The following is a 23,252-nucleotide window of genomic DNA, read 5'->3' on the forward strand; positions in this document are numbered from 1 at the left end:
CTGTTTGTAATACTGATGGTAAGAAGAGTTCTGAATGTAACTTTCTGAATATATGCAAGGAATGACAGAGCTACCATTTTTAAGGTACTGATGAATCTTCGAAACCCAAACTATGAAAATGGAGAACAGCCTAGTTTCAGAAATCATCTGGGGCTAATTCAGGTTCCTCTAAAAGTTAAAGATATTCCAGAATTGGTAAGTATATTTTTTTCTTACAAAAAGTTTCTGTAAGAATTATTTTGCCTTGCTAATGAATGAGGTTCTAAACAATAAGGAAGAATATTAATATCATGATAAATTTCTCCTTTTGAAAGTGAAAATCAATTTAAATATGTAGTTAAAACAGAGTGTAAAAAAAAAAATTATGAAAAGATGTTTTTAATGAAAAATAAAACATAAACAGCAAATTATCAGCCAGTATAGAATTTTTCATTTTATGCCACACAGCTTTGATTTGTGCCAAAAATATTTTTCTGTACACATCATTCACTTATTTTTTTCTGTAAAAGAAAAATGTAAATATGTACCTTAATTCTACAGTTGTATTTGACTCTGTACAAGATGAGTAACCTGTCAATCAGCTTCTAATTTTCTTCTCAAAGCAATTTAAAATCCCTTTACTGTCAGATTGTAGATGAAAGGAAATGCTTCGGTACTAGTATTATAGTTTGAAAATGGGAGAGCTGCTCTTAATGTTTCACTGATAAGACTCTTGAAGATTTTAGGCTAGTAGAAAAACTTAGACCTGTGTTGGGAATTAGATATCCGTAACCTAATCTTTCAATCACCACTTTATTACATGCAGATGTAGCTCATAGTTGACATGAAAACTGGGCCTATTCCTAAAACTAAGTAAGAGTTGATGTGAGATTTTTCTCTGTAAAAACCTGAGCTCATATTTAATATAGATACACACACGTAAAAGAACTATGTTTGGTTTGGAAAATATTTGCATTAAGCCTTTGAGAAGAAATGTCTAGTGATTTAGAAAATTAAACATTGCTAATTACTGTTTTATGGGTTTGTTTCTTTTCAGAAAGAAGACTTCAGTGAACTAGGCTTAAATATAGGACAGCTGGGTATTGATGATTCAGCACAAGTGCCTCCTGGTTAGCTAATGCTGTGCTTCAGTCACTTAAATAGGACACTAATGAGTAGAATACTTTGCAGTTATCAAGTAATTTGTGTATTTTTTCCATGGTAAACCATAAATATTTCTTCTGTAACTATGATTGTAGTGATTTTCTCAGTAAAATATGGCTAATAATAGAAAGCACTGAAAATATGAAGGGTCAGGTTTGGAGAGGATGTAAAATCATTACCTTAAATTGAAAATATGTTAATTTCAGTGTGTTTGGAGGACAAAATTGCCTGTCTCCAAAAATACAGAAAATATCAGTGAATGTTAAGCCAACTAACAGAAAGGCATATATACAAACATCTTTTAAATAACTAAGAAAATATTACAGAAAATATCCATATATTAATATTCAGTACCTTAAATAGTGCATAATTTCTGTTGGTTTTCCATGTATGCATTTATTCCTGTAAAAACAGGTTTTGAAATGGTCTTTCCATATAAAAGTTGAAAGCATTATCGTAGCAAGTGATTTTTCTTTTTAAATGGAAACTTACCTAATTGAAAGTCTAGGTTCATGCGGTAAAGGGCTACTTTGGTATTTGTGTCCTTCAGACAAGAAAAAATTCTGTAGTATTATTTCTTAGTTTTTGAAAAAGAACATTGATGCTGATGCAGGTTAATTTTTAGTGGCATTAGCAATAAAAATCAGCTGAATGTAGTGGTGTGTAGTAAAAATATAAAATATGATACTAGCTGGGATATCTTTTTAATTTAATTTTTGCCATTCTTTTTTATTTCTTAATTTTCTAGAGTTCTTTGAAAATGAACATGTGCGAGTTGGACAGAAAGGTATGGATCTAGTTTCATCTAAAATAAACTCTGAGTAGTTAGGAACACATTTAGAAAATTTCTACCTCAATTACATATACCTTTTAGAATTTTAACAATTTAAACAGACTAACGCAAAGCATAGTCAGTAATACCATTGTAATTTAGACAGAGACAGTCAGTAATACCACTGTAATTTAGGCAGAGACAGAGAAGCAGGCATTTGCAGTCTACCAGTAAATAGCTCCACAGATATTTCATTAAAAATGAAATAGGAAGCATAAAGACATAACTTTTTGGTGGTAACTTATGCCACTACTGAATTTCATTTTAAAATCAAAAGACTCTGGACTCCTTTCTCTGCACACGCAGTTCTCATTAGTGTAATGGGGTTTACGCCTGTGCGTCAGAACAGTCTTTTCAATAGTTATTCGCAACTGCAGAACTTGCTAAGTACTGTAGTACTTAGACACCATGGAAAATGCACTCATTTATCTCTGTATACTGCTTGTCTGAAGAAGTTTCAGGTTTTTTCTAGGTTAAGAAATAACCTACAAAAGAAAGGGAAAGATAGAAGAAATAATAATTTAGTAGCTCAAGTTTGCTTATAGGAGAAACATACAAGGAATGTTTTAAATCCATCAGTATCTGCTCCTTACTGTCTCTTGTGATTCCTGCTAAACATTCTCATCATCAAAGAAAAAAATAGAGAGGACACCATCCCAAAAGTCCTCCATCCCCCCCGCCCTTTTTTTTTCTCAGTAACAAAACAGTGACCTTTCTTTCTTACCTCTCCTTTTGTGGTCTTCATTCTATCCCTCCTCCCTATACGCAAAGCCACAAAATTTTGTAAAAATATAAGTTAAGAGCCTTGACCATAAACTGAAATCTTAGTTTATTCAGTGGGAATCCTACTGCATGCTTTGTTGGGTGTTGGTTATGACTTTGGTTGCCACTGATGCATTGATTTTGCTTTTACATTAGACGTATTGCCAAGGTGGGGTAATTTTCTTTTTTGTATTTAGTAAAACCCATCTAGTATATAGCAAAACTACTTTTTAATATTTTGTGTCTCAGTTAGAAACAATAAGGTAAACACTCATGGACACTGAGATGACACAGTCTTTCTTTTCTAAAGTTTTGTGGGGAATGTAGGAACGGTTTTTCTTTTTGCCCTCTTCATTTAGGAAAAAAGGATCACACACCCTCTGTGTTAGAGCTCTGCAGGTTAAACAGAAAATTGGTAGGCTGCTCTATTCAGTATTTAAGAAGAGAGGGATGGAGAGAGGAATCAGTTATATAACTTTATAATTCCAAACCTCATCCTTCTAAGTCACACCAGGTGGCTATTTTGAATATTGAATTTAGTTAAGTTTAGAAAAGCAAGTTGTTTCTGAGAGACTTCAGAAGAATCAGAGGATACAGATTTGGAAACTTTTGAATACCAGCACAACACCTATCTAGTGTCTAGATAATCTCACAGAAGTATTCTCCCAACTCTCTCTCTGTTGTGAAAGACCTTTCAGGTATAAGGGCACAGTTAATCACATAACCTTGATGGGAATCAACACTTCTACCAGATTAGGACAGATAAAGATCATTGTATTTCAAGTTTATAGATTTAAGTAAGGAATGAAATAATCAGCCCTAAGGTATGTACAGTACTGTGTTCAGGATGAAGCCCATGTGACAGAATAGCCTAAAGCGTCACAACAATGACCTGTCTAGGCAAACCTGTCAACAGCAGGCTATTTGTTTTACGTCAATCTGAAGGAAAAACAAAATCTTTTGAGAAAGACAGTCTTCATCCTCCAGAGTACGTATACCAATAATGAGAGAACATGACAGTATACTCTGAAATGGAAAATCCTTGCCCCGCGGTTATCTGTGAAGATAATATAATTAACACAAAAATAGGGGAAACAAAAAAAACCATAGTGAGTGGCAATCTCTATTTGAACTGAGTTACCTTTCATAGTTAAACAAGAGTATTTTGTGGCCAGCCTACTAGCTGCAACTAGCCTTGATGTAGTCATAGGTACATACTAAGAGGATACATACTAAGTGCTATTTTGTGACAGAAGGTAGTATAGCCTTGCTTATTAGTATCAATTGCCTTGTTTCCCAGGGAACTACTTCTAAATCACATTGTGGAAACCAGACCTTTTAGATATTTTCCCATTAGCTAATGCTTACAGTATGGTAAACCAGTTTGTAAAGTTAAAAATTAAAATACTTAGTAATTTAATAAACTTTGGAAGTCTTAAACGACATCAATTCATTACCTGCTTTGTTTCTTAACAGTTTTAGCAGAGCAAGATAGTGCTGCAGCTCAGCAATATGTTCGTCAGGGATGTCCAACAGCACTCCGAGCTGATCTGTGGGCACTCATTCTCAATATTTCTAATCAGCCAGAGGTAAGGAGCAAAGCGCGAGTGAAATATGAAGACTAGGTGAAAACACAAAAGGGCAAGCACTTATCTTCCAGTGATCTTTTTCCAAAATAGACATGCTTTACTGAGTTGTCACAGAAACTGATAAATGTTATATGGGAAATATGCACATGCCTGTAAAAAACTCCGTACTGTGCTGAAGTCTTTTAGGCTCTTCCCTAAATTTTAACAGATATATGAGCAAATTACTGTAGAACAAACTATTCAATTGATCTGGTTGGCTTCTGGGGTTTTCCTATATGGTGCTGACTTTTTTGGAAAGATGTAAAGAGGAACTAGTGAGATGTCGATTGTCAGCAGTTTTTCATAGTACCTTATATTTGACACAAGTCCTCAACAATGAAATCTGTTGCAGTATCTGAAGGCACGCTATAGTCAATATAGCTAATATACCATAAAAAGATTTGTGAATACTTTGATGTAAGGCTTTTATTGCAATAAAATAACATGCATACATATAAACAACATGCATACATGCTCATAAATGTGAGAATTTCATAGTACCTCATGTCCCTTGAGGATGTAGCCATTTTCTTGTAATCCTGGGGCATTTATTAGTAACTACATAGCACAATCATAAGATCTTGCACTTAAAAACAAATGTAAATCTTGTTCATTGACAGTTTACCGAAGGGGTTGAAGTTATTTGGTCTGGTGTTAGAATTAGTTTATTCCTTTGTGAAAAAAATAAAATAGACTTTTGTTTCTAGTAAATAAAAGATCAAATTTTCTGTAGAAGAAAGAGCTTTTGAAATAATAATGAAATATAATACATCTTACTCAAGATACTCAACACTAGATTTAATTTATCTTAAGTTATCGTGACAGCTTGAATTTTAGAAGTCTTTAATGTTGATGGTTACATTGCATCTGTTCATAATCTGTTAAATGCTGCATGCTCTAAGAACATTTTTATCTTAATGTGGAAAACGAAATAATTGAATAAAAAAGCCAGGTATTCTGTTTTGATGACTGAAAGCCAAGATAATAATCAGAAAAATGATAAAATATTTCATTTAATGTTCATGTAAGGCATGAGTTGTCACAGAAATAGATTTATTAAAATCTGATTCCTGAAATTCACATGGACAATTTTCAACAGTTACCTTTTTTAAAGAGGAACTAGCTATGTCTGTCTATTAATATATTTGTCAGCCACATTGTTAGGTCCTTTAAAAGCTAACTCTATTTTATAGTCTGTTTTAATACGTTTTTCTACTCTGCATGAAATGTGAATATTTCAGACCTCAAAAGGTTAGTCTCTGCTGTGAGGGTATTAACTCAATTTGCTGTTAGGTAAGCTAGAGAATGGTACGTTAGCTGTTTGATCACAAGTGCTTATGTGTGTGCCTTTACTGTGTAATAAATGGTAATTCAGCTCCCACTTATTGCAAGGATGCATGTGGACCCTTATGTTAGGGCAATTCATATGTTCTTGTTGACATATTTTACCTTGAGTTAACTTTCTACGCAAATTAGCAAATGATGCTGTCAACTGTAGATGAAAAAGAAAAATAAACTATATATACATACAGTATTCACAGAATCCCAGGTTGGACGGGACCTCAGGGATCATCTAGTCCAACCTTCCTAGGAAGAGCACAGGCTAGACAAGATGGCCCAGCACCCTGTCCAGCCGAATCTTAAAGGTATCCAATGTGGCTGAGTCAACCACATCCCTGGGGAGATTATTCCAAGGGTTGACTGTCCTCACTGTCAAAAATTTCCCTCTCGTGTCCAATCAGAATCTCCCCAAGAGAAATTTGTGTCCATTCCCCCTTGTCCTCCCCATGTGACTCCTTGTAGAAAGGGAGTCTCCATCTTCTTTGTAGCCACCCCTTAAGCACTGGTACATGGTAATGAGATCCCCTCTGAGCCTCCTTTTCTCAAGGCTGGACAAACCCAGTTCTCCCAGCCTATCCTCATATGGCAGCTTCCCAATCCTCTGATCATCTTGGTGGCCCTTCTCTGGGCCCCTTCCAGCCTGTCCACATCCTTTTTGTATAGCAGGGACCAGAACTGTACACAGTACTCCCGGTGTGGCCTGACAAGCGCTGAGTAGAACGGGATGACTTCTTTCTCTCTGCTGGTGATGCCCTTTTTGATGCAACCCAGCATCCTGTTGGCCTTCTTGGCCGCAGCAGCATGCTGTTCGCTCATGTTGAGCTTCCTGTCCACCAGGGCCCCCAGGTCCCTTTCCACACAGCTGTTCTCCAGCCAGGTGGATCCCAGTCTGTGCTGCTCTCCTGGATTATGTTTTCCCAGGTGCATGACCTTACACTTGTCCTTGTTGAACTTCATAAGGTTCTTGCTGGCCCACTCTTCTCCAGCCTATCCAGATCTCCCTGCAGAGCAGCTCTCCCTTCTGGAGTGTCTGCTTCCCCACTCAATTCGGTGTCATCTGCAGACTTCATCAGGCTACACTTGATCCTGTGCGATTGACAGTGTCTTTTAGGAGACATTCTACAGGGTCCAGAGCTTTGAGACTGAACGGAGTAGATTGTGTACAGGGAATTATTGGTGAGTCATTAGTTCGTGATGATGCTGAAAGAACTCGAGAAAGATGATGATAAGTGGCAGGAAAATGGTAATGGAAACATAAAGAAAAAGTGGTAAGTAAGGATGGATGAAGTGATGCAGACTGTGAATTTGGCACTACTTTGAGATTCTTGAAATAAAGGATTGGAAAACAGTGAAATACAAAATCCTCCCTCCCTCCCTCCCCACAAAGAACAGAAACTATAAAGTCTGTGGATAAGATATACTGTGTTGGAGAAAATCATCTAAGCTGGTGATGTTAGTGCATAGGAATGTTTTTCTAGCATGCTAAACTGAAACTGTACCTTTTAATGTAACAGCTATTGGAGCCTTTTATCTTATTTTCCAAGACTGTTTTTGCATAGCGTAGTATAGTGTTTGTTATCCTGAGCTCTATGTTACAGTAGTTTTATGGACTTTGAGTACTATAAACATAAATGCACTAAAGGGACAAGCTTTCTGACTGAGATCTAGCAGACTGCCCAGAGATGAGGTAGGACAGCACATGGGTAGTATAGCGATGTTATAATCTGAATGTTCATAGTTCATTTTAAGGATTGCATTTACTAGTGTTTCACAGAAGTAAGGCTGTAACTACTGCCAGAACTCTAACACCCTGAGATGTTCTTCTTGCATATACTGCTTTCTTTTTTGTAAAGCATAGCAAAGCAGTTTTCAGATACATGTAGCTGTTTTATGATCTTCTTTATTTCATACAGATGTTATTGGTTTATCTAGCACTTCTCTACCTCTTGTGTACTGTTTCTCTGCTGAAGTTGAATTGTGTGGTTGTAGAGATTTCTTGCTGTAATAATTCTGATTTGCAGTTTAGGCTCTGTTACGTTTACAGATGTAAGAATCTATAACTCATAAGGACTGTGAATTTCCTTTCTTTAATGTAAAACATTATTGAGGGTTTGGTATGGGCAGCAGCATTGTGTATTAGCATCCAATATTGTTTGGAAAATTTTATTCAGTAAAGCTCAGCCTCAGTATAAAGCTAATATACAGCGAAGCAGGGGATGATACTAGCAATCTAGCATCGTAATCATAAAACTGATAAACTGTAAGCTCTATATGCAGCATTATTTAGAAATGTGTAAACACATTTCCTGGCAATGAATTGTTTGTTAGTTCTCATTTGTAATGGTACATTTTAGAGAAACTGTGTTAAAAGAGCATTATTAAGGTTGCAAAGTCAAACATTTAAAAGCTGAACAGTGTCACGGTTAATATTGTCTGTGCAAACAGTCCAATTTGCTGTGTGTATATATATTTTATCATATACTCTTGAACCACAAAATCACAGTTTTTCCTCTGGGATGTCTGCCTCATTGATTGCACCAAATGGATGGCACACACTGGGAATCTGTTTAATAATTTTTTTCTTCTGTTCAGTGTGTTACCCTATTGTTTATTCACTGCATGCTATTCAAGCAGTGCTTAAAAAACAAAATTGTTTCTTACCTTATAGGCTTTTTCCCCTCCAATTTTTTTTTAAGGTAATGGGTTGAAAATCAGTCTTAATTCTGGAAATTTGAGCATGCAGAAATTAGTAATGCTTTGCTTTACTATGCTTTTATTGGATGTAATTCCTAAGTCTAAAACCTTAATAAATAGGTGAGATAGTAAGTTCATAATGGAGCATGATGTAACTCTATGCCTTATCAGTAGGGTTATTTAGATTAGGATCAGTAGCTGAAGATACCCACTGCACCATTCAAACAGCTGAGAAGCCAGTAGCAGTAATGGGCTGTCCTCATCTTTGGCTGGAAAAAGATGTACTTTACAAATAGATTTCACGGGTGTCTGATAAAAGGAGAATAAGGTTTAGATCCTCTTCCAGGATTTGCCAGGAGGGACTTTCTTTAGCTGTTTTGTCCATTACCTCTTTATGTAATCTATTTAGTTTTTTGTTTTGTACTTGTTTCTGGTACTTCTGTTCCCAAATCTACAGCTCACCTAATTAATGCCAGTTGCCATTCTTTAGGCTTCATCCAGTTCCAACAAATCTTAGTGTCTCCTTTCTAGACTCCCCAATGTCAGTCTTTCTTCGTATTCCTAGTTGTATGTGTCACCCACCCATTTCTTGTATTAGATTTGAGAGGCAGGTATAGACAGCGCAATCAAATGACGGGGGTAACCTAAAAATGAATCATGAGCTGCCTATGGTTCAGCAGTGACAGTGCAGCTCATGTACCAGGGATTTTATGACAGGCCACAGGTGGGATGTGCCTGCACAGAGGCTGATGAGTAATCCAAACCTTAATTTCAAAGGTGAATCACCAGACTCTGCTTAAACTAGCTTTGCTGGGTACTGCTGAAAGACACTGTTCTCTCTTGCCTGCAAACTAGTCTCAGAGCTCCCTTTTCCTTATGCTCTTGGGAGGATGCAGTATGTATTTTGGGTGGAAATTTTTGTTATGTGGCTTTGTAAGGTCAAGAGGGCTGGGCACTGCAATCCTGAAATGTGTTTTATTCCAGCTTGGAAAGATAAGTATGTTCGGAGGTGTAGAATATAAAAAAATATATATTATTTTGAGAAAATCTGTGGTCTATATAAAAACACAACACAGTTTCAGAAAGTAAAAAGTTTACAAATCAAGGTTACATTAAGATTTGGCAGACACAGAGGAAAGGTTGAATCAGATGAAAATGGTAAGATTTTGGTTTTATAAATGAAAACATTTTAGGCTAAGAAACCTGCCACGTTTTTGGACACTCTTGAGACTTTGTAGTAGTCAGTTGTCTCATCTGGAGGAAGAAATGCAACCAATAAAACAGTCAAACAAGACTTGAATCTTTTTTGAAGCTTGAGTGAGTGTCTTAAAAACATTTCTCACTGTGTGAGGAAAAATTGATCACTGAGCAAAAGGGTCATGGGGCTTGAAAGCAAATCTGTGACCAATCTTGTTTATGATTCAGATATAAGGAATAAATGTATTAATAGAGCATGAATCACAAGCCTCTTGTCTTACTAAGAGTCATGGGCAAGATCTACTTGTGGTCAAGTTGTATCTAAATAACTGGTGTGATTCCCAAGCCGAGTTTTCGTTTTGCATCACAGCAATCACAATTTAAGAGAAAATTAATGACAAGTAATGAAATAAACCATTAATCTTAGAATGGTTGTGATCGGTTTTGCATTGCAAATACCTTCTTAGTAATTTCTGATTTTTTTCCCAAAATTTTTCTCATGAGTTCTAGTTCAGGTGGACAGCTTGGCCTTTTGGTCATTTTACTAAATTATTTAACTCTTAAAATACTTAAGTACTGTTTTACCCTGCTAATCTTTGCAATGTAAATTTGTTACTCATTTTTTCAGGGTGGAGTTTCCAGTTGTGTTTTAAATATTAGTTCATGCCGAAATTGTAACAGTGACAGCAAACGATGCTTTATCTTCTGAGAAACGACCAAGTTGGCCCAGTTATACCTAATAGGTATACCTAGTAGGTTTCATAATAGCGAAAGAGAAACTGTTATTTATGAAAAAAGAAAAGGTGATAAACTGTTTACCCTCTTTATTTAAAATCGTACTGAAGAAAGTATTCAACTGAATTATAAAGAACTTCCATTCAGTTTCTGTGAGCTGCTGAAGAATCTGAGCAGTTGTTCTCTTTTTTAAGGTTGCTTATTCTTACCACTTTAACTGCTTGAAATATTTACACCAAGTAAAACAAATTGAGGAGGAAAATTGGGAAGGATATATATTTCAGAAATTGTACATCGTGTTGGTTAAGGCTAAGTGATTCAAATATCTGTTCTAACTCAGGCAATATTTGCCCTGTATTCTAATGAGTACATTGTTTTTTAAAATCAGTACACAAGTCTGAAGGTGAGAAATGGAAAGCTTCTACACTTCAGCTTTATTGTGTTGGGTTTTTTGCTAAAATAAAAAGAAATTTTACAAAATGTTTTAAAGACATGTTGTTCTGGATTAACAAATAGCAAATACCCTCTTCTGATTAAACCTATTTAAATTTCTTTCAGTGCTTTTCTGTTTTTCTTCTGGGGAAGATACTGTTCACTGGCTATACTAAACTGTAACTTATACATAATTGCAATTAACATGATTCTTTACACTTCCATCAATAATGCAGTTGAATTAAGTCATATGAAGCTAGTAAATATTTTAGAGATTAATAACATAACAATAATAGTTCAATGTGATGCCATAAACAAAACTGCATTGAAACTAGCACTCTAAACTCATTATGTCAATACAGCAGAGCATCATTTATGAACAGATTTCTGTACAAGAAAAAAGTGTTCTTCATACATTCAGTGAAGTCATTCCTTGCATGCCAAATCACTAATTATGAATAAAACAGCGGCAATTTAACTTAATACCAGGTTATTCTGACTGTTAAGGTGAATGGACCAGGTACTTAAGTGACTACTTTTTAGTTGCGGTTTTACAATAATTTTAATAATAGCAGGAAAATGGACTCTTGTAAGTAAATGTAAAACATAATTGAATGGCTTCCTAATTGAGGAAGGAAAAAGTTAGCACAAAATTCTGGACTAGTGATAAAGTTAACTTGTGGCTTGGACCCACTGTGTGACCTCCAGTGAAAGTACTTTAGGAAGAAAACTTGTTTCTCCATATGAATTTCAAGTGTGCTGTAAGTGTGTAGCAAAAGATTACTGTCCTTCCTCATACCACTTTCTTTTTCCACTTCCAGACAGCCTTTAGCAATTGTTCAGGGCGGTTCTAAAGAACTAAAAACTAGGAAGTGACAACAAGAAACCATGAGGTTATTAGAATCTCTTTCCCAATTTACAATAAATCAGTAGTTGCAATATCTAGTACCCCTTGTAGCCATGAGTTTCATTGTACCATTTCTAATGCAGGAGTACTTCCGTGTACAACAGAAACAGTAAGTCATGCGATCAGCTCAGCATGAAAAAGAGGGGTTTTTTATTAGCTCCTTCTGTTCCAATATATATACAGTCATTTGGGATGGAAAAAAAGAACTGTAGACATTATTCATTTGACAGTGTACACTTAATTAGACTACAGTATGGATGCTTTAAAATTGTGACTTGAATATTTGAGTAGTTCTCTGTAGCTCTTAACAGAATGATACATTTGTACTGCAATTAATTTACATTTAGTAAGCATTCGTGTCTGATCTTTCATAAATAAATAGTATATTACTTATACCTCCCCTTTTTATTTCTCAGAAAGAAAAATGTAAATATTTTCCCTGTGGTAGTTATGTAGTTATCAGTACTTAATAAATACAGCTTTTGTCCTCATTGCAACCTAACAGTCTGATAATGTATTAATTCTAATAATTTCTAAGTGTATAATATTCACTGCTTCTCAGTTTTGGATTAATACAAAGAACCGTTACAATGTTCCCTAGCCTTCTCTTTACTTTTTTCCATTCTCTCCCTGTCAAAATTTCATCTCCCTTCCCATTTGTTCTCTAAATCCTTACTCCAGACTTAGCTTTCGCCCCCCCCCCCCCCAAATAATTAATCAGTAAATATTATGTGAAACTTGGAATAATCAAGCATTTATGTGGTGCCTGTAGAGACACATTGAAATCAAAAGTGTTTTGTGAAGTGGGAGGAGCTTTGGGACTGTTGATTTTAGTTTATACATTTGTTCCAAATCCATTTGAAACTGTGGTATTCAGTATGAAACTGTGGTATTTAATTGTAGGCATGATGATAGTGAGGTATTTAGGGATTTAAGAATTACATGATGATAATGCAATATTTATTTTTTTGTTTCCTTTGTGAGCCCTTTCTAAGAAGAAAGGGACAGAATAAGCAAAAGCAGAAAAGCATTTGTTCGGATACTTCCCCATCATTTCACCCTTGTGTATGTTCTGTAGATACTCAGGAAATAACTGTAATTTAAAAAAAAGGTCTGAGTTATTTGTACTCTTCACAAGATTTTAAAAATATATTTATCATTTCATCTTTTCACAAATTTATACTATTTAGAGATTCATTTTTAGATTCAATCAAATATTTGCAGCAACTCACTAATTCTAGAAGATACGACAGAACCTATGAATGGGGAAGTGTGTGAAAGTAGGGGGTAGCAAAGAAAAAAACCATGCTGATTTTGAGCATGGGAAAGGTTTTAGCTGTAGAGACCCAAAGGTTGAAAGATACTGGTCTTTGGTTTGAATTAGTTCCTTCATTCTCATTTTATTAATTATCTAAAGGGGAGGTCATTTTATAAAGTCTTAAATATCTGCCTCATTTCTTAGGGCTTAAGCTAGAATAAACAGTGATAGAATGCTTCAAAAAGTATGCAGCTTATGATTTTTCATAATTTTCATAATTATGATTTTTCATGCTCATTATTCTTCTTGACTTTTTTTTAACTGCTAAATATTGGCTTCATTAGTTTAGCTATAAATTGAAGTTGTGTCTCAGACTCATGATGATAATATTTTTAATTTTAGGATATCTTGTATTATGAGCAGCTTAAGTCAAATGTGATTCAGCACGACCTTTTAGTGGACAGCCTGATTTACAAAGTAAGTGATTATCTAAACAGGAATTAAATGCTTTATATACTCATCACTCCAGTAACTTGTTTTTTTTAACAAAGAAAATGTTAGGTAGTTTGGTTTTAAGGAGTTTAAGAAAAATTAGTGTGAATTTATTATTGTAAACTCTCTCCTTGTGTCTGTGTTGGCTCTTGTGTAAGACATTTGTTTGAGTTGAGCCGTTAAGTTGTAAAGAAACGGTAATTTCATTTGAAGGAATAACTGGTTTTGCGAGGAAGAAAGCATTGGGGTCCAAGCACTTCCATTTCAAGTTTCAGTTGTGAATATTTTAATCATCAAGTTAATATAGCATTTTTAAATTTTAAAATATGGAGTATATACTTAACTACAGCTCTTTCATGATTCAATGGTGAAACAGTGTCTTCGACCACTGTATTAAGATTAGCTCCTATGGGAGACTGAAAAGATGTCTTTCATCTTCAAACGGGTGTATTTTTTGATTACAGGATGTAAAGCTGACAGCAAGCAATGATGACTACTATTTTGTATTTGAGGATTATTTATATCAGGTATGTAACTGTTTTTGTTCTTAGAAAAGCTAGAAAGTATAGTCCTGTGGGATTATATAATTTTTGGAGTAAGGACTGCCTTTGTGTTCATGTGTAGGCAGAGTACACAGGGACCCTAGACAGCATCTGTTTGCTGTGTTGCATATACTTTCCCTTCTGAATAACAACACTGTAAATTAATCTTGTACACTTAAACAGATTAAGCAGGACAGGCTTCTAAAAATCCTACTCTGAAGGACCGTCCACAGTGTCTTTCGAATGCAGTAAGCCAGCGAATACGGTCAGCCATATTCTTCCCCTTTCCAGCTTTGCAATAATAAAATGGTTAATGTCTGTGGCATACAAAAAAATTAAGACTTGAGAAGTATATTCAGTGTTCCAGTTGAAAAAAAAACCCAAACCAATATTGATTTACAGTGACCTACAGCAATAAACAGAAAATATATTGTATTGATGTATTTTTAAATTGAAGACATTGATTCTGAATAAGGTAGTGATATGTATGGTTCTTTTAGGATTGCTCCCATTCCAAAGCTGCTTCTAGCAATGGGAAATCCAGCTAATTTATAAAGAATTATCTTCGCTGCTGCCTGTTGGATGCCTTTAAATAGAGGGACATTACATTTATGAATTTCCTAATGCACAGTTGATTGCAGTGTCAACATAAATGTCATGCAGCAAACTTACCATTTCCACAGTGCCTTCAATTTCATTAGTCACATCTGTTAGGTTAGATTTGTTTGATTTTTTTTTTTTTGTTGTTTTGAAGCTAGGTGAAACTAAATGATTTCTTCTTTGATGGTAATATGTAAAACTGCTAGTAATTTAACTAAGCAAGAAATTGTCCTTAATGCTGCTTAGTCCATACAGGTATAGAAATATGCTTTACTATATTAACATACTATTCAATCGTGTCTACATGTTATATTTTAGCATAATAAGCATTTAAACATTAATACTTAAAATTGTAACCTTGTGAAATTATAGCCTTTTTTATTTAAAATAGTTCCATTATTAAGATCTGTATCTGAATTTGTTTCTGAAATAAAATTTGAAAAGTGGCTACATAATGACAACTCAAACATTGATATTTATTCACTAAATATTTGCATGTAGTTTTTATTGATTTAAGGGTCAAAGATGATCTTCATTATTACAACATTTTCACATCCCATGATGAAGAGATAATTTCATTCGTATTTCTGCTTCATTCTAGTATAGACTAGTAAGGCATATTAAGTAGTCATTAACTGACAGTTCCAGCGGACACAGGATTAGAATCTATGAAGGACTATGCACTATTATACAGTATAATCTTTTGTTTTAAGACCATCAGAAATAGCTTTTGTTCATCATTCTTAATATATAGCACTGTTGAATATCTAATTTTTTATATATCTCTATTAACTAAAAGAATAATCACAGAATGAAAATCATAAAAAGGACTAACTGTCCTTAGTAATTTGAAGGAGAGTCACCAAAAATCTTCGAAAAATAAAGTGTCTGGTTTTACTGAAAGGCTTTGAGGCAAAGAATATGTCAAACTTGTAATTATTAGCTGCTCTAGTTTTGTTTGGTACTTTGTAGTATTCCTCAGACTCTTTTTCTAGAAGAAAGTTATCCATGTATTGCACAAAAATAATATTTAGCTTAAACTGTTCAAGATAAAGAAACTATTTTTTAAAAGGTGTTTGTATCTGAGAAATAGTTTTGTGGTTCAAAAGAGGAAGAAGTTTCAAAATATGACCCACTTTCCATTAAAAAAATAAAAAAAAAAGCAATGATATTCAGATGTCACAATGTTTCAGTTTTGCATGTTTCCTTTTGACAAATGCTGGTGTCTGGAAAATGTTTGCAATAATTAGTTGAAGGAAAAATCCAATCATTTGTATTCACAGTAACTTATGTAGCGAAACATTTCCACCTTTTACACCTTGGCTACAGTTAAAACAAACTAACTCTTAAAAACCTACAAGAGCAGAGAGAGTTTAACGTTTAAAGTCAGCAGGAAGTTGAAGTCTGTCTTACTTCTGCCCTCTTGTGTACGTTCTTGAAAGTGCAGTCCTTCATTGCATGAAAACATGAAAATTTTCAAGTACAGTACTAATTATTCAATTATTTTTTTTTTACAACTGCATATAGGATGGGATTCTTAATTGTTATTTTTTTCTAGGAATGCTTTTAGTATTTAATTTTATACTCAATTGCTGTGAATACTAGATATTTCATTCATGTAAACAATACAAAGTACAAATATATTTTACCAAATACAATGTGCATTTCAGAACTTACGGATATGAGGTGAACATTATAATATGTGCTTTTTGAAAGAACTGAATATCATGCCAGCATCTGTAAAGCTCCTGGGAATGAAAGCGAATGTAAGGATCAGTCTTCTGGAACCGCACACATGTGAAAATGTGAATGTTTCATTTGCCTACTCACTTACTAGGACTTCCCCAGGTCATAGCAACTGACTAGAAAAATAACCTAATAGATATCAAAAGCAGACAGTTACCTGCCCTAGCAGCGTGACAGAAGCGGATAAACCCATGCCAAGAGGCAAAGAGGAGGGTTGGAGAATAGGGATGTTTTACTGACAACAAATGAACGTGAAGGTAAAATCATAGCAAGTTCAAAGTGAGCCCGGAAATTTGAACAGGAAAGTAAATTAAGTCAGTCAAGAGCTTTCAACCATATTAGTTCTCTTCAGTAGCATCTAATAGGTGCTAACTAAGGCAGGTCCTTAAATCTGTCTGACGTTGCTTTGTTGATCCAGTAAGTCAGCTGATTTTCATATGCTGTCTTGCACAGGTATTACTCTGTTTTTCCCGAGATACATCTGTATTGGAGCACTTCACTTATAGTAGTGCCACCCCACCCAAATCATATATACGAGGTAAAAGGAATTGTTTTATAAAAGATTGTGTAGAATTTTGTTGACTGCTATAGTAATACAGTATGTAAATTTTCTTTACGCTCGTTACACCTACAATTAAAGGAATGGTAATAAAAACCTCATGTATCCAGTTGACTTCAGCACAGATTCTGTTATGACAGTTTAGAAGCTGATCACATGAAGGCCAGATTGCAATGTTGTTCTTTTGCTGTAGTTTTCTGTCTGTAATTCTCCAGTGTTTTACCAAAATAAATTAAACACACAGCTATGACAACATGATAAAATCTTGACAACATTTATCTTCACCAGAGTCAGAACTTTAAATACGCAATGTTGCCCTCTACAGCTTCAGTAAATTTAGCAACTGGAAGTGGTGGTTAGATGTTATCTGCCCAAAGCAGTGAGTTTTGCAGATACTTTTAGACAGGACCAGAACGTGCTGCTGAAGAACTCTGGGCTCTGTTTGAAGGTCTGGAAGAGCAGAGCTCTACGAAGCAGGCTTATACTGGTTTTTTTTCAAATCATGGCACCTTCCAGAGTGTTAGCTTACTTTTGGATGTTCTTTGGCTTAAGTTCTCATGTGAGTCTTTATTTTTCTTAACAACCTTAAATTTATGCGTTAGTCCACTTGCCTCCTCTGCCAACTTCTGATGCCATATCTCTGGGCTCTGTTTCCTTGCTTCTTAGATCCCCACCTGCCTTGGCTTTACCCAGAGGTTCCTAATATTGTCTTCTTGAATCATACAGCCATCCAATCACTTTTTTTTCCACGTACCTTTCCCATTTCCTTCCTTGGTCCCTCGTGCCAGTGTATTTAGCCAAATGTGATCCCCGTACCAAGTACATTTTTTGAACAGGACCTCTGCTGACAGTTTTCCTCTTGCTTCTTCTTATGTCGCTCGAGGCAGTGTTTGGTTTTGAATTTTTTTCTTCCTCCTTTATTACTTTGTAGGTCTTTTCTCTCTCTCTCTAACTGAATTAGGGAGTTTTCTTTACCTACTTAAAACAAGCAAAAGACTCACCTGAGAGCAGAACAGCAGTGGGATCCCTGGTCTCACTTCAGGCACAGAGCCATGGCAGCCCGGAAACACAGCTCTGTGGAACATTCTGCTTGTTCTTAGACAAATCTGGGGGGTGAAATTGCTGAAATCTAAATCTCTGCTGAACCTGTGCAGTGTAAATCTGAAGGGCTTGTAGGTCCTATTTTTGGCTAATTTTCCAAGAGATGTGCTTTATGCTAAAAATACTCTCCTTCCAGATCACAACTCTCTGCTGCACAGCAAGCAAACTATTGAAAGGAAAAGTAAAAAGTATCTTTTAATTTAACAAAACAACTCATTTCTGTAATTGGAAAATATTGCATTTTATTTTCCTGGGGTAGTAGACAAGAGCTTTGCATGTTAATTTAGAATTTAATTTAGTCAATTCTTGCTACAGGAAAAGAGCCAAGTCGGGATTCCATTTACCCTGACAAAAGTTCCCCGTGCTAAATTCTTCTGTGTAAAGTGAACTAAATATACAGAGGACCTAAAAGTTCTCTGAATATTCTATAAATTTTCATTTAAGTAAATACACTTTCTAGTTGAATTTGAATTTTCTCATTTTAAAACTAATTACAGCTTTTAATTAGTTGTAATTATGCTTAAAACACTTTTATATTTCTAAATAAATTGTTAATTTTTAAATAGTGGATTTTAAATTATTAGGTTCTATAGTTAAAATATGGTCAACTAATAACATGTTCATTTTGCAAGGCAGGAAAAAAGTTACATGGTCAGTCTATACTATCAGTGATTGTCTTGACTTAAGTAATCTTTTGTATCCAACAGATTACTTAATTTTTTTTTTGTTATATCAAAAATATACCATCCATCTTTCTCTCTGTTGCAGGCTTAATGAAGCCTTGAGTATTTTTCATCTGTTCCTACACCTTTTTAAAAGCCTTTCCTCTCCCTAGGTCACTCTGCCACAGCACGGCAGACTTACACCCTTAACCTTATCCCCTCTTAGAGCTTCACTGTCTTCAAGGTCTCCAGGAAATCCTTTAGAGGTCCTATGACACACCCAAATAAAATGTCTTTCAGCATTTGCATTGCTGAAATTATCCTCCTCTTTTTTGCTGTTTGTCATCCTCCCTTATTGGTGCCGCATGTTAGTTTTAGATTTGACGCTGTACCTGCCCTATTGCATTGTTTGCTTGTTTTAGACAATATCAAATGGTCAATAATGTAACTAGTTGCGATTTTTACATTTGTGATTTAGAATCTACCATTTAATTTCAGTCTGTACACCTTTTAACAGTTTAATCACATTTTAATTGTGGTTTGATGATTCACAGGAAAACTTGGAATAGAAGAGTATGCTGTTTTCTATCCTCCAAATGGTAAGAATTATACTACTGCCTCCTCTAGTGGTAGATTGGAAAGATACAGGATTTTTTTCTCAAATACATGATAACTTCTTTTTCTATTGAAAATTATGTTTCACTGTTGTTCTGTGAGATTCATTAATTTAAAGGAGTAAGCTGGACTGAAGCTATTCCAAAACCATGTTCAGCCTGGTGTTAGTAGTCACATACGGAGTCTGTCTGTGTGTGTAGGAAGGAGAAGGAAAACAACTTCTGGTGCAGCAGCTTGTATTCCAGTCTTGTATCACCACTTAGAGGATCTGAATGATACATGCTGAAACTGTCTGACCCCCAGCTTTTCAGTACTGAACAAACCATGCTTTAAAGTCTTTTCCTTTCAAAATTTGTGTGAATTTAAAAAATTCAGACTTAATCTATCTAATTTTATGTTAATATCATCGCTGCTGGTTTTGTTACATCAGTTACTAAAATTATTTTCTTCAGATCTTACTTTGACTATTTCAATCCCTGTCTGTTGAATCCATTCCCTGTTTTTGTGCTGCATTTGTATTTTAAGTTCAAGCTCTTGGCTCTTGTTTTCAAGGCCTTATGTCACCAGTCTTAAATCTGTGTCTCTGGCCTTGTCTTTTACGTCTTCTGTGTTCCAGTAGTGTCAGTTGTAGCACATACTTTTGTTCCCCCTTCTTCCATTGTTGCCTCCACAGTTCTTTTCAGCTTTGTAGCCATAAAGCATTGTCCTTATGACCTTTTGCCAAAGCAGCTCCCTCTGACTGGTCCTATGTGAAAATGAATGAGAGCGAAGATCAGCTGGAAAGGAGGCAAGAACTGTCCTGATACAACGGCGAAATCCTCTAAATGTTTTGTCTGAATACTACATGAGTTAGCAGAGGTCTTGGCTTGCTTTTTCCTGCTCCCTCTTTGTCAGTGCATGACATCTATGGGTTGTCATTTATCTGAAATTAGGTTCTGATTTCAGCAAAGCTTATACGTAACTTCATGGAAACAGAGCTCTACTTGGCTTTCTAGGAACTATACCATGTGTTTAAGCACGTAGGTGGTTGTACTGAAGTAAGTGATACAATTCCTGTACGTAAATATTTACAAGATTGAGATGTAAGACTACAGGTGCTATAAAAAAGAAATATTTTATTTCTATGGTATGCAGAATACAATTTAGAAACTTGGGGGGAAAATACTTTTTTTTCACATGGATAAAAAGAGATAGAAAAGATTTTAAAAAAAGAAATATTTTTGTTTTGTAGGTGTAATTCCTTTTCACGGCTTTTCTATGTATGGTAAGTGTGACTCTCAGAAACAATTAAAACCTCAGGATTGCTTTTTATCATATTGCAGTTTAAAGCTATATGTACTTTTCTGCAACTATTAAATGTGTATATTCTGTTTTTTAAAATTCCAGGCTGTTTTCATTTACTTGCGTTGCAGCTCGCTATGGTGTGGGAGTTTCTTCTTTGAGAGCTAATAGCTGAGCTATACATCTTAATGTATATGAATACAGGGATAAAGTTTGTTGACAGAGTGCTCTTTTCTTGTGTTTCACTTCAGGATAGACCAAGTTACTGTGAAAAGAGTTCTTAACACATGAATTATGTGAAAGGCCTGTTGCTGTATTCATTTGCCTAGAACAAGCATTAAAGGAGCATTAAACGATAGAATACTTGCTACTTTACTGCACAGAGGAAAGCTCAAATGTCAACAAGATTTCTAGGAAAAGAGCAGAAAAAAAATCTCCTCAGGTCTCAGATGTAACAAGGCAGCTAGTGCAGAGAGACTCCAACGACGTGAGGTGTTTGTTACAGCTTCCCAGTTTTCCTTTGATTTATCAAAGTTGTTTGTGGCATCACAGGACAAGCAGATTTTAAGATTATACTTAAAATGCTATGTTTTGCTAATAAGAAAGTTTAATGATCACATGAGAATTAAAATTGGGCGATTTAAATATGAAATGCAATTTCGAACCTGCATAGGGATTGTAAGTCCTTGAAATAATGAACAGCTTAGTTACCAACTCTTCCTTTGGTACTCACTTAGGAGGCTTTCGCTTTTTCTGTGTGAAGCCACTTTTCAAAATGTATTTGACTTTGCCCTTCAGAACAGCGTCTCTCAAACTGGGTGTGAGCTTCTTCCCTCCCTCCTGTCCTCTCTCTTTGCAAGGGCTCAGAATGTGCTGGTTGTGACAAGGAGGGAGGCTGAAAAGCAAGGCAGCAGAAGCACTAGTGTAACTCCAGGCTGTGGGTAAGGTAGCTGGGACCAAGCAGAGCACGCTGTGTATTTCATGCTGTGCTGCTCTCGGAGGAGGCATCTGGGTCCTTACGTAAATGCTGTACGCTTTTGCATGTTCGCATGCATACACTCGTACGGTGCCAACCGTCAGGCACTGTCCTGTTATCCTCCTGGCCTCTGTGTACATATGCACACTGCCAACTCTTCCACCTCCATCTTCAATCCTTAAAAACACATGCACTAGTAACACCCTCTGCTTTTCTTACCACTATGTAAATACACATTTCTGTGAACATATTTCCCTACTGTATATATATATGCATATATATATATTTAAAAATGTACCTATATTTATGAGCGTACATATGCAGACAAGTGTATCCATATCCCCATCTTTGTGTAAATAAAACTGGAAGGGAAGGTGAATGTAGGCATAGTCTATGGGTGTGTTAAAATGTAAGCTGTCATCCAGAATGAACGCACCTGTAAAACGAAGCAGTAGATGTGGTGAGTGGGCAGATGAAAAGCCTGTTCGCAGGAATGTATACAGAACAACTGTCTGTGAAACATGCATTGACTGAATGGAGTAGAAATTGGGGGAACTATGTTTGCACAACATACACACAAAATAGATTTGTCTATATGCTAGACTTTTACAAAAATTAAAAAGGGACTGATTGAAAAAGTTTGAGAACCGCTGCTGTACAAATGTAGCCAACTGTTATTTTGAATCGGGTGTATTAAAAGGCTTAAAGTACCAAACGTCCATGTTTTTTCAGATCTTATAAGAAATAAACAGGTCTTTATCAATTGGTCATACTTATGTGATGTTATTGTGGCAGCCAAAAGCTATCTTTTTTATATTTTCATTTTCACAACAGCCATCTTCAAGCAATGGACTTATTCCAGTCTTACAAATGGGAACCAGTTCAGAGATGGTCGCTAGCCCAAGAGCACGTTGGAAGTTATAGATGGTTGAATCAAAAACTTGCACTGGTCAATATATCGTTGCCCTACACCCCAGAGAACCTATCCTTAAAGTGTATTTCTTATGTTTAGGAAGCCAGCACTGTAGTAAGCAGGTTCTAATTAGTTTAGGTTCTTGAAATATATGGAACTATTACCTAGAATGTATTATATTCCCTTTCTTAACTTTTTATGTCAAATAATAGACTCTATTATAAAATATCTCTTTCTAAATAATTGGTTTAGCATTGTTTTTGTAAATTGTACTACTATAAATTACTTGTTTTTTCCCCATACTTCATGCACTTAATCATTGAACTCTTTCAGCAGTTTACAGCGTTGAGTCAATTATAATTCTTTTATCCTTTCAGTTGCTCCACTTTGTTTTCTGTACCATGAACCTTCCAAATTGTATCAGATATTCCGTGAGATGTATGTGCGTTTTTTCTTCAGACTCCATTCCATCTCTTCTCATCCCTCTGTAAGTTCATTAGGAATTAAAACCCACTCACTTGATATTCTGTTTGCTATGGAACAATAATATACAGCGCGTGATGGAAAAATATAGATATATATACACTTCAGGCAAGCTTGGAAAGAATATTAGGTAACTCTGGTTTGGATATTTTTGTTTTCTATAAAATATCGTGTACTTTAAAATAGTACTGTTGTCATTATATGAGGAGGGTTTTTTCTGAGAGTCAAGTCTGTTATGTAATAGATTTCTCAGTTCAAGAAGTCACATAAATGCATACTTGCTTTTATTTTAATCAATAACATGTAAGTGCACACACTTCAGTGTTTTCTGGGGCAGAGGAACTAAAATGTAG

General features: G+C 35.3%; 1 protein-coding gene across 3 annotated transcripts in view; it reads left to right on the forward strand.

Moving 5' to 3' along the window:
* The window catches only part of TBC1D19 (TBC1 domain family member 19), a 52,019-nt gene that overhangs the window by 24,534 nt on the left and 4,233 nt on the right, over positions 1-23,252 (forward strand). For all 3 annotated transcript variants that reach the window (XM_064449260.1, XM_064449259.1, XM_064449258.1), the window contains 10 exons: positions 85-195; positions 1,037-1,109; positions 1,892-1,930; positions 4,214-4,326; positions 13,332-13,406; positions 13,886-13,948; positions 16,763-16,847; positions 19,186-19,230; positions 20,478-20,510; positions 22,794-22,903. In XM_064449260.1, the coding sequence (XP_064305330.1) occupies positions 85-195; positions 1,037-1,109; positions 1,892-1,930; positions 4,214-4,326; positions 13,332-13,406; positions 13,886-13,948; positions 16,763-16,847; positions 19,186-19,230; positions 20,478-20,510; positions 22,794-22,903 (747 nt within the window). The remainder of the gene's footprint in view (positions 1-84; positions 196-1,036; positions 1,110-1,891; positions 1,931-4,213; positions 4,327-13,331; positions 13,407-13,885; positions 13,949-16,762; positions 16,848-19,185; positions 19,231-20,477; positions 20,511-22,793; positions 22,904-23,252) is intronic.

The sequence above is a fragment of the Phalacrocorax carbo genome, chromosome 4, assembly GCF_963921805.1.
Source record: "Phalacrocorax carbo chromosome 4, bPhaCar2.1, whole genome shotgun sequence".
Taxonomy (NCBI): Eukaryota; Metazoa; Chordata; class Aves; order Suliformes; family Phalacrocoracidae; genus Phalacrocorax; species Phalacrocorax carbo.